This window comes from Falco naumanni, chromosome 3 (genome assembly GCF_017639655.2).
Source record: "Falco naumanni isolate bFalNau1 chromosome 3, bFalNau1.pat, whole genome shotgun sequence".
In the NCBI taxonomy this organism is placed as follows: Eukaryota; Metazoa; Chordata; class Aves; order Falconiformes; family Falconidae; genus Falco; species Falco naumanni.
The window spans coordinates 93,366,395-93,379,025 of record NC_054056.1 but is presented as its reverse complement, the minus strand read 5'-3'; the positions used below and the strand labels follow the sequence as shown (position 1 = coordinate 93,379,025).

Here is a 12,631-nt window from a genome sequence, read left to right as displayed (position 1 = left end):
ATGCCTAGGCCTCTCTGTATGCACAAAGTTATTCTCTGTGTGCTTCACAAGCTACTGAAGACCTGTGCGAGCCTTCTCTCTCGCTCTCACACACACACATACACACCTCCCCTCTCTCTAGTACCTAGTAATGTTTTTTGGACAGAAAGTCTTCAGCAATTTCTTATCTCCCTCAAAGTTCCTCTAAGATAAAAGAACATTTTCCTTCTGATTGTTTAAACTTCATTCTCATGGCAGTATCTTGACATTATCGGCTAGAAAATTAAATTGAAGCTACACGCAAATTTTCGGTACCCTTTTCCTTTGTTCTCTGTGCTTATGGTAGAAAGATGGGGAAACTACTGTGATCACAGATGTCATTTTGACTGATCCCAGCTCATTAAGAAAACTTATGCAACTGCCAACAGAAAGGTTAAGCACCATACGGACCTCGAGGAAAAGAAGTTCTAATGGTTCAACACAGGTTTAAACCAGGAGCTTTTATAAATGCTGAGGGGTTTAGGAAAACATTTGTATCGTGAGACCACAAAGGAATAGTTTTTTCCCAGGAATACTCACTTAGTACCATACCTGGGGAGCTGTTTTCTCAGCTGACCCTGTGTCTCTACACATCACAAAGCACTAATGCTATAAAACAATTTGTGAAGGTTTAAATGCACAAAGACATAGGAGAAAACACCCTCCCCCCACAGAGACATGCATTTGCTATCTCACTTGATACTCTGTACGATGTTGTTATTAAATAATAAAACTAAATTAATAACAATCTTGGAAGTTCACCACCCAGTTATTTGATTATTAAAACCATGACTGTAGCTTTGTATTTAGATGTGCATTAGCCTGATACTGCTTGTATTTAAACAGGGATTTCAGATTAGACAGTGAAATATGTCAAAAGGGGAAACTGTTTTTAAAAAGTGCTAATCCTCTCAGATTTTCAACATGTGACTTAGAAGTATAAAGCAAGTTGTATGCCTGGTGTTTTTTAAGCTTAATCTACTTTCAAAATGTTCATCATTACTTAAAAAAAATAATAAAAAAATCAGTCCATATCTAGGAAACAAAGACACTGACAGAGGCTTCTGTTAATCCTGAACTCTTGACCTAAAGGTGCAGGGCCAAATTGTTTCATGCTTCATCTGTCTGTCCACTGACTACAACATCACTTGTTTCAGATATTAATCCAGTAAAAAATATGTGGAGAATTCAAATAACCTTTCCTGCTTATTAAATTCACGCTTCTAGTTGGCAGCATTTATACTGTATTTTGTGCGAACAGCAAACATCAAACAGGGCTTATCACTGGGAAATTCATTCCCTCCCTGTGCAGTATGTGCCACCCCCCGAACCTGGAGGTAAAGCCACATACAAAACATCTTGGTAACAATTAATTTAATAAGCTGTTTTGAACCCACTTGTGTGTTAACTGTTCCCTAATTTCAAAGCGATGCAAGTTTTTAATCTCAAATACTCAGGGCTAGATACCCACCACATCAGAACATGGTGGCAAGTACCCTTGACATGAGAGGAAACGAGAAAATTACAGCAACAATTACAGAAGTATATCCTCCTGTGGCTCATGTTAACATTGCCAAATCCATGTATAAATCAGTACCAACTATTCATAGAATGTACCTGTCAGCAATATACTATGCGACATATGGCTCTACTTAATCAAATATACAATTCCACTTTTTCAGCTCAGAATATTCCTTCAAGGCACAGAGTAGTCAGTCAGTCATTCACACTGTGATGTGGTTTAAAACATTTAAATATTTATGCACCATATTTTATTTATATATATAGCTATGACTGAGCAATCTTTTTTTTTTTCCATCCTAAGAGGAAACTGACCTTTCTGAAGGCCATTTTGCAGTAGTTGCCACACATGTCTTAGATGAGGGACTAGTACCAAGTAAGAAATATTTTGGGTTTAAACGCCTACCAAGGACTCTCTTATACTTTCTATGTTTGTTTTTTATTAAAAGCATTGTTCAAAATATGACAAAAACCAGCAATTGGAGCTACAAAGATTTTTGTTCACATTGATATTTGAGCCAGCTGTAAAGATTTAAATCACACTAGATCTTGTTTTATGAATGTCCTTTTGCAACAAGAAAACCGTGGAATGCCCTTAAAAAAGAATTTTTTGATATAAAACAGATGTTTCATCCTTTTTTGGGGGCTTTGTTATTGTAGTGCCATGATAGGTAATTAATTCCCAGGCTCCACATAGGTCTTCAGGCAGATGAAGAGAATGATTTGATTTCAAGGCTATAGTGGAGTAAGGGAATTACAGGCCTTCGAGGGGTCATTGCAGAAGCAAGGTTCCTTATGCCAGGACTGGCTTCGGCCATTAATGCTGCTTGCACAGAATGTAATGTGAAACTAGTGTTGAGCTTCACTAAGGATAGAAGTAGTAGCTGGAAACAATATGCTCTACCGCTCAGACTGAGCTGTGCTTACATATCACGCGTCACTCACCTTTTCATAAATTAATGGAATATTATGCATTTCAAGACCAAGACTCTGATTATTCTGATATAAATCCATGTAGTTTCACTGAAACTCAACCAGTTCTGGCTACATTTGCCTTTATATATAGCATTCATTGTCTCCTAATTTTCATTGCTATCATGGAATTAACATTTATTAGTAAAAAACACTTTTAGCGCAAATTAAAGCTTTTACATCTTGCAATATTTTTAATGAATGCAGTTGGTATTCTAATTTGCTATTAATCACAAGAGCTAGATTTTTTTCTTATTATTGTATTTGCATACCTGCTGCCAAGCTTGAATTGCTTTATTTAGAGAATGAAGTGCATATTGGCCAAAGTTGATGAAAATGGGGTCCACCATTATCGTGCAGTCCAATAGTCTTCCCACTGTGCTGCTTGAAAGAGCAGTCTGCCCCCAGATTTTGAAAGGTTTCACAACACTCTGCATAGTCACGTTTCGGCACTCCAAAAGTTTACAGTCAGCTTGAGCTGAAAACTGTATCTCCTGGAACATCGACTCATCGCTCCACTGACGAAGATATATATGAGGCTCATGCAAGGAAATTATCATGTATTCTAGTTCAGATGGCATGTTCTTATCAGATAAAAATGGCTGCAGAAACTTTGGTGGAGCTGAAAAGTAAAAGAACAAATGACTAGAACATCACCATTGCCACATTCTGTATGTTTTTGTAAATTATATTTTAACTGCTTGTACATATGATGAAAACAAGTAAAATTCATAAAAGAGTTGACATTTCTGAAATCTGAAATTAATCCTGTTCACACTGTTTATTAGATGTAAAATAGAACTGTAATTAATAGCAGCTGCAAACAAAAAGTATCTGCAAACTCAAATCCTTTCATGGCAAATAGACCAGCCAACAAACCGCTTTATGTATACATTCCACAGTACTTCAGGTTGCCACCTATTCAGAGCAGAGACCATATTACTGTGAGAATTTTTGCTATAGTAGATGTAGATGATACTCCACACATAGCATAATATGAATACAAAAAAAATTTAGCAATATAATATTTGCTGACATGTGACTGTACAGGGTAACAGGCTCCACCATGAAAATTGTCTTTGCTGCAATTACAGAGTTCAAGACCACAAACCCACTGAGATGCAACATATTACCCCACAATACTAGGAATTAAACAAAACAGTTTCCTGAGACTAAAGCATGAGAAATATATAATAAAAAAGATTTTATCGTGTTCACTGAAGTCCTGCAAAGTGCTGAGCGCTGTGGCAGCAGACACTGCGAGGCACGTACACCACTTGTGTAACATTAAGCATGTGAGTCTTTCCATTGATGTTATTATTTATGTTGCTGGAACTCCTCACATGCTTAAAATTAGCATATGCTCAAGTGCTCTACAGATTTGGAACCAAAACACTCATCACTTTCCAGGATCAAGCCCTATTATTCTACAAAAGCATAATGGATACAATAAGTTTTATGCTCCCTTCACATATAACACAGCACAATGGAGCCCCAAAACTTAAGGCCTTTAGGTGCTATAACAAGAACAACAACAGCATCAGCATAAACTCAGTTGCTGTTGAAAAATGAAACAGCTGGGTTTGATTTTAATCTGATTTTTGCTTTTTCCAGTACGTGTAATTTTAAAGATCAAGCATCTGGAATTGGAGTGTAATAGTGAGGAAGATTATGTACTGATAGAGGTAGCCAATAGACAAGAAATTATTTGCTAGATGTTGAGTGTCAGTCCTGGTATGATTTGATAATGAATATATTGTAATACTTGCAGAAACACAAAAACTACTCATGAAGAAAGCTGTCCCTGTCAAAATTATCTAAGATATTTGCTCATCTTCCATGAAAAGCATTCCTGGCATTTGAAAATCAGACAATAATCTAAAGATCTCTTGGAATGTATTTGCCATTAATGCAATGACAGAGAGCACTGAACAAAACCAGATGTAGCTCCAAAAGTCATCATAATTGAAATAACAGTTAAACCTGCAGTTCTCAGAGCTCTTCCAAGGAATTCTTACTAAAAGAGTTGCAAAATCATCAAATATTTTAATAGTACTGTTAATATGCTGGAAAATTTAAAAGATCAAATTCATTCACTAGGATGGCTCAAAACTGAAATGGCACCTGCTGTCACTAATCAGACTACGAAAAACGGATGGCTTCTACAGTTACCCACTATGGAGGGAGGAAGGGGGGCTGATCAGTCAGTCCCACTGCCTACCGTATGTACTTGCTCAACGCACAGAAGTCATCAGTTTTACCTTTCAGTCTGTATCACTGCTAGCTGTTGGATAATTTATTTCAAGAATTCCTGTTTAAATGAGGAAATGGGGACTACCGACAGCAAAACAGCAAATAAGCAGCATGTATGAATGATACGGTTTTATTCTTCTACATAAAGGAGTACGTACCTGTGCCTAGCTGATCAAGATGATGGCAGAGGTGGACTTCCAAACAGGTAAATTGGATCGACACACTCAGTGATGGCACAAACCACGGAGTAAAACAGGAGTCAACCCTGGTACAGGCTGCTAGCGCGGTGGGGGTTACAAGCTGATCACATGCACTTTGTGAGCCAGATTCACTTTCTGAGCTGCAGAAGGTAGATAACAAAGCGGTAGTTCAGCACTCCCTGGATTTTATTGCTTACAGTAGGACTTGACCATGTGCCGTGTTGGTTTTCTAACATGGCCAATGTCATTGTTTTCTTTTAACTGCTGATGTTAGTGTATGTATTTTTTTCCAAGCAGAGCACAGCAGATGAGACTGCAATCCAACAATACTTCTATCACACTGCACTTTCAATTTATAAACTGAAACACTTAAATCACAGAAGTGAAGCATATATACAGAAAATAAAACCAAAATATATCAGGTATCTTTAATTGCTGAAATAGCTAAACAGAGTACATTACCACTATTAAAGCTGTAAGGATGAGCTTTAAACAAGTTAATCTGGTCAAGAGAATTTTTTTTTCCATTTTATTTTAAGGAAATCAGTGCACAGCCATTAAACTACTTCCATGCATAAACCCTGTCCCTGTAAACTTTCCTTTGCCCTTCTCACTCTACAGTCATCACTTAAAAAGAATCTCCAAGTGTTACAAGCTCAGCCTGGAGCCTTTTACTAGCACCTATTACAACATACTAATTCTACATTTAAAATGCCACCCCATTGATGTCTTTTTTGTAGCTGTGCTCCTGACGCCATGAATTTCCAAGCATTATCTTTTGGTCCCTTGAGAGAAACTAACACTACATCACAATTCTATAGGTTGCTAAGACACCACTGAAGTACAAATAAACTATCTAAATTAAGCCAAATCTACGCTTAATGTTCCTTATTCTCACTTTCTTTGCCGTTTGACACTGAAGAGTTTTTGTTTAAAAGCATAGATTTGGTTCAAGAAAACAAAGTCCATGTCCTCAGTCAAATACTGCTTGTATTTTTTAAATAAAATTTAACAAAAGATTAAGTAAGGCTAACTTACTATCTCTGTCAGAAAGTAATTAGCTTTCATAAAGCACCATGAATGGATTTTCATTGACTTTTAAAGATATTTTAAATTCAAATATTGGTTTTCAAAGCAATATGTCTTAGGCTTTTAGGACCAAATTTTTCATAATTCCATGAGTGTTACTGCAAAATTATGCAGAAATATAGTGGGTACTCAAAACGTTCACAGCTGCCAATGTGTAGAATTCCATGGACAGGTAAATCTAATCAGTATTATTTTGTGTTATAGTAACTAGCTAGTATGGTATATTATAGCTTAAATCCAACTTTAGATTTGTAGACATCAATTAAAATACTTGTGTAGCAGTAAAACCCAACTGTATTACCTAATTATCAAAGAATCAAGACAGGATATTAAGAATGAATTAAGCCGGTGAAGGATGAAAGATAGATCACTTAATCAGATTTTTAGCTGCTTTCCTGTGCTTTACCTTTCAAATTGCCTGTTTCATTTCAAAAATGGTGTTGTAGGCCATCTTTGGAAATAAAATTATTCTTTGTGTTCACACACTAAAATATCTATGGGACTATGGGATGCTTTTCTTTGCTCTGCCATGGATATTCCTTAGACTGTTGGAACAAAGCACGGAAGCAAATCAAAAAGCCACCAACATTCATATGCTGATTTAGACCATTAAATACTTTTGAACCCGTGAAACTGATTAGTTCTCTCAGAATAACTGTCAATATTTTAAGAATTGTTGCTCATTGCATTATGATTAGAAACTGAAGTTCAGGGACATATGGAATGAAAATAGGAAAAGGGTAGAGGGGTGCAAAGAAATGTTAACCAAACTATGAGGAACTTTAAAAAAAGAATTACATTTTGATATTCTGAATTAAGACTTAATTTGCACAACAGTTATAACACTCACTGAAGTACAAAGGAAGGACATTTACTTCTGAAATTAGAGGTTTATTCTGAAATTCCAGATTTCATTTCCTTGGAAACCTATTCCTTTTTATTTCCTTAGATATGTTTTTTAGAGATGGATATTTTCACAAAATAAAAAAACCCCAAACCCTCCAAATTCTTATTTAGTCAAATTTTATATACCTGCTTCTTATTGATTGTGCATTTTACTGTGATGGGACCTTTGTCTTTTCTCACTCATAACTGCTTAAGAGGTTGGGAACAAAAAGATTCAAAACTGCGTTTTGTTTTCTCATGGACAGTTAGCTTGGAAACCAAAAGGGTCCACCACTGAAGTGATTCCCTAAGAAAATCCAGAGTCTGACCACATGCTTAAAGAACCTAACCAGAGAGAAATGGAAAATGAGGGTGGGAGAATGCTGCTCCCTGGGACAGAACTGGCCTTGCATCCTCTCCCATGCTAGGGAGGGACAAGCACTGGCAGTGAAGGACTGAGAGAGGCAGGACAATGTGGGCTAAACCATGTTTTAGAAGGCAAAGTCACTCTACAGAGAGATCACTTTCTAGAAATCACCTGAAAAGAAATGCAACAAGGATTCTTTCATCACTGCTTTCCTACCTGCCCAGACTTCATTCAAGTGTTACGGTTTTATCTGTGAAGGGGTCCATAACCCAGTTACGGTACAAAATATACTAAAAGCAGCATCCAAATTACTATAGTATTGCCTTAAAAAAGAACTGTAATAAGAGATCATTATATTGAATGAATACTAGTCCTTAAAATCACTACCATGGCCCTCCAATTTTAAATTAAATCCCACTTAAACTTTTTGCTGAGGTAGACTTCTGTCAGACCTTTAGCACTGCTACTTTCTCTGTTTACCTTGCATAGAGCACAGAAATCAAGACACAGTCCATCACATGCTGGGTGCGCAAGTAAATAAAGCAGTGTTAGCTGAAAACCCAGGAAACTTTCAATTACGCCTTGGTGAACAATAGTAGGAGCATTAATATGAGAGGTAGATCTGATTGTGAAATCAAAATTTGGACATCAAATAAATACAATATCAAAAAAATCCCATATTTTCTTGGCTGCTTTGGAGCTACAAAACACAGTGTGGACTGTCCACAATTTTTCAGCTGGGGAGAAAAGGAATAACCAGCTTCTACTGCTTTGTGTTTGGCACAACATGCTGAGGGATGGGTGTAACAAAACCAAGGGAAATTCTAAATAAAGCTGACCTGTATTTAATAACAGATTTTTTTTTTTTAAATCCTGTGAAATATCAGGATTTTTAAAATGGAAAATACCTACATTCAAAGTCATCATGCAAAACAGTTCAAGTTAAATATATGCCAACTGGGAACAATGACTTAACAGTGACCTGCATTATTCTTGTTATTTTAAGAGTGGAATATTTAAACCAAAACTGCCATTTGTGATGAAACCACAACATGGGGAAATATCCACTGGGAAGAAGAAAGAGACCACTTAACTCATTTAATTTATGACTCAAATGCTGGTCTGAACCCAAATTGTTAGAGGTCAAAATCCAGTACATCATTTACTTTGAATAAAAGCTAAAACAATTAGCAAGAAACATGATCACAATTCCTCACATTAATTTTTAAAAAGTAGCAATTTAATGCTTATTTAAAAGTTTTTCTACTTGTTTCATGGTTTGTATCTTAAGGCATTTTCAATTACTATTTCACATTAGTATGTCAGTAATTATAAAAATACTGTTTACATTACACAGGAGATACACAAATATATAAAACATCTTGTAATGTAACTCATTTAAACAAAGAATGATAACCCCTCCCCCAAGCAAACCAGGGAGGGGCTTCAGTGTCTCACCAACCGAACAGAGCTATAAATAAAAGTAACTTTGATTATAATTTGCAAGTCCTGCAACATGAAAATGCAATCTATAAAAACAATCTCCTTTTAATCCCTATTTTAAGGTCTTCCATAAACAGTCATGGATGTCATATATGATTCCTTCCATAGACATTACAGTAAATCCCCAAGGGGATGCTAAATTATTTCACTTAGGACTTAAGACTTATTTATTCATTGAATAAACATTCATAAATGTTCATTCAAACTGTAGACATTCATTGAATAATGGTCTACAAAATAAACAACACACACATATATACTATGTCCCTATTCAGATAGCTCCTTCATTTTTATACATCTAATTATTTCCTGATCAATCTCAGAAAGAGCTTGCATACCACAGGATCTGGATCATGACATCTTTCCATATTCATTATTGATGTACTTCAGCCTGCCAGCTACTGCTCAACGTATCAGCTGGATCCACATCTTCTCACAAACCTTGCTGTTTTCCTGTCACATGAGCCACATAAGTTTCATACTTTATAACTGATGTTAGGAATCAGTAATAAGGTACTTAAAACACAAAGGATCAGCTCTCTGGTATTAATAATTAGCATATCATAGAGGTTACCACAAAAAAAGCCCTGCAGAATTTGAAGGAAAAAATATTATCATTGAGCAGCAGCTGCATGCATATGGCAGCTGTTAAGAGTCTGACCCAAAATACAGGATCAAACTAAGAAAATAAACTTTGACAAGACAGCATTTTTATACTTTACAATTAATCATGAATTAAATTTGCTAATCAGTCATACACTTACAGCATGTAACTAATATCAAATCATTATGAGTCTCCAGGAAAACTGAGATTCAACTTCCACACAGTTTTTGCTTCTCTCTCTCACTCACGGATACTTCAGCCTTGAAGTTCCTTGGTCTACTCGGTACTAGCTTTAAGCACAGCTCCTTGTGGCTCTTCTCACAAGTCTGTAAGATCTCACGTTAAACACTTGCTTTAGGAACAAGCCTAACACTGAAATTTACCATGACATGGCGCAGTTTCTCTCTATCAAAACCAAAAAAAGCTTGGCATTTTTTCATCTAGTAGAATCCAGAATACATTTTAGGGTGCTTGGTAACAAGAAAATATCCATGCCGGTAGCAATATGTTTGTTTGATGAAGTCACATTTTCAGCAAAGTTACTACCAGCACGGACTTCCTAAATTCTACTAGGGGTCTGGAAGGGTTGGCCTTCTCTGCAGGTCCGCAGTATCTGTCACCACCTGCTAAACAAGGCTTCCCTTTAACAGAATGTGATCCTTTGGGGCTTAACCGTTACTTTAAACTTGTTCTGTAGCTGTAACTATATGTATTTCAGTGCTTCCAAACTGTCTCAAAACCTCCAAGCCAGTGACGTGTGACTGGTATGATTTGCTCTATTTCCAACAAAGACAGTGTGCCCAAGCACCATCGGTCAAGGCCTCATCTCTGAGGAACAGCTGCTCCTTTTCAGACCCGTTAGTTTTCTCTGAGGAGGATCACTCCAGGTTGGTCAGGACTACTTCTTCCACACCAGTCCTTCCTGCAGTTGTCCTTAAGAAAGCCTGCAGTGCAGCCTTGCTTGAATATAGAGATCAGTTTGAATTTCTATCTGGAACTGCTGCTGAGACAGGGAATATAACCTTTCCTTTCTCCGGTTGAAATAGAGGTTTTCCTCATGTACCCCTCTCAGGTTTCAGGATTCTGGATGGAGTTTGCCCTTACCTGCATGAATCGTCAAATTCCCAGTCTACTGTTAGTTCATCTAGGTGTAAACTGCACCTCTTGACATTATTATAAATTCCTCAGGCCACCAGAAGTGTCAGGACTAGTGACTGCAGTCTCTGTACACGAGCCTAAGGAGCTGTCAGTTCAAGACACTTTCCCTTGACTTCCCTCTTTCTCTTGCTTTTTTACCTCCAAATGCTTCAGTAGTGTGGTGCATGGTTTTTGCCGCCTTCTTTCCTCTCCTGCCATCCCTATTCTATTCAGTGAACTGCTAAGGCTTCAGTTTAATTCCTGTTCTTTCAGTTGTAGTTTCTGCTTTAGCTTTTCATATACGCACACAAACTGGAAGACGTAGGGCTTCTAATATCATTGCTGAGGCCAGAGCAATTGCCTGCCTTAGGGTCTTCTGGTACCTCAAGGCCATTAGGGTATTTCTACCCCTTTATAACTTGACACCCTGATACTACTGAAGACGGTCACCATTGTGGAGCAGGCCTGCAGCCTCCCAGCTGAAAATCATTAGGTCAGACCTTCTAGGCAGGTTAATTAATGTGCTGTAAATATTTCTGATGTTAATCACAGTCCAAACTGGTTTTATACTGTATTTTTTTACTTATCTGTATTTCTTTTTAACCCTAGCCTCCTTCTCAAGGATTACAACTCATTAGCTTATCAGAGCTCCCTGAATGAAAAATACTGCATATAGTGATGAACCCTATTTGAGCAGAGAACAATAAACATGATTACAGTGCCAAATGCCTGATGAAAAAAAAAAAATCTACTAAATTTCACTACTTCATTTTCAGTTCCCACCGAGTTCACATTTCTGTGGTGTTAAGCTGACCAGGAAGGCAATTTTGCCAAGGTCCCACAATCAGAGGAATTAACCTTGTCTAAAACACTTAACTTCTCAATGATGAAAATGCATTCTTTCACAATTAACATCAAGAAATCATTTCCAACCTGATACTATTAATGGAAACCAGATGTTCAATTTTGTTCATTGATTTTGTTAGACATGTTCATATTTCCTGATTTCTCTGAATTCTATAGCTGCATGTAACATACATGTGGATGCTACACACTCATTCAAGCATGTGTTCACACACAGGCAGCAACAATCAGCAAATATCAATGATCCAAAAGGGTCATGTGGGGTTTTCTGCTCCAGCTACAAAATGTTAAGAAAGTCTTTGAAAGCAATTCCACTGCTGTTTGTGAAGAGAACTTGTACTTGTTTCTTCTTACTCTACTTTATTAATTAAAACTGAATGAATGCAAATAGGCAGAATATCTGTCATTGTACATTGATTCCAGTTGAAAACACGAAGAAAAATGGATCCCCAGCATTTGAAAAAACTCATTAAATTTTTTCACTGTTAGCATAGTAAGCAAGCTGTATGAATAATAATTATGTAACCCTCTTGAAGTACTCCAGTTCTGTTTAATCCATTCAAAATAGACACTTCGCTTATTTTAGTCATTGACTTGCGCTGAGGACAGAACGAAGGTGATGTATGGGGAGTGCATGGAAGCAGAATGTTTACTACTATGTTATACAATGGATTACACCTCAGCCTTCTTTTGATAATTAGCTAATTTTACTGCCCTGTGGAGCTAAGAGGTTTCAGGATATGGCCTCTTTGTCCACAATTTTCAGTAAACCTTGTATTCAGAAAATGGATGAATATGACGCTGCCAGGCTGCTTGTAAAAGAAAGCTCTTTTTGTGCACACTCCATCACCTCGCATGAAGATGAACTACAGTCAATCTCATTTAAGACCAGCTACTCTTACTGCATATGAAAACAGTATCTTTTTTCCTAAGTATCTGGAAAAAGATTTCTCAAGAGTGTAGCGTTACATTTCTGTTTCCCTCCTCCTTTAAAATTACCTTTGGTCGTCAGCCACATTCTGACTGCTGTTCAGGACAATCCTCCACAGATCGGAGGCTATGAGCTCTTTCTGATCATTTACAAGGTTGATACTGGGCAGCTGTAGTTCACAGACTTTGCTTTCTGATAGACTGAATTCCCGGAATGCAACAAATGATTTCTGAAGCTCATCCCAGTACTCCAAGCTGCAAGGAATCTGTGATAAAAGGGAGATGGCA

The 12,631-nt window shown here is 37.1% G+C and overlaps 1 protein-coding gene across 5 annotated transcripts in view; it reads right to left on the bottom strand.

The window, feature by feature from the left end:
* VPS13B (vacuolar protein sorting 13 homolog B) overlaps positions 1–12,631 on the bottom strand; it is a 477,375-nt gene that overhangs the window by 51,579 nt on the left and 413,165 nt on the right. For all 5 annotated transcript variants that reach the window (XM_040588251.1, XM_040588253.1, XM_040588250.1 and 2 more), the window contains 3 exons: positions 12,413–12,609; positions 4,923–5,104; positions 2,784–3,133 (listed from right to left, as the gene is read on the bottom strand). In XM_040588251.1, the coding sequence (XP_040444185.1) occupies positions 2,784–3,133; positions 4,923–5,104; positions 12,413–12,609 (729 nt within the window). The remainder of the gene's footprint in view (positions 1–2,783; positions 3,134–4,922; positions 5,105–12,412; positions 12,610–12,631) is intronic.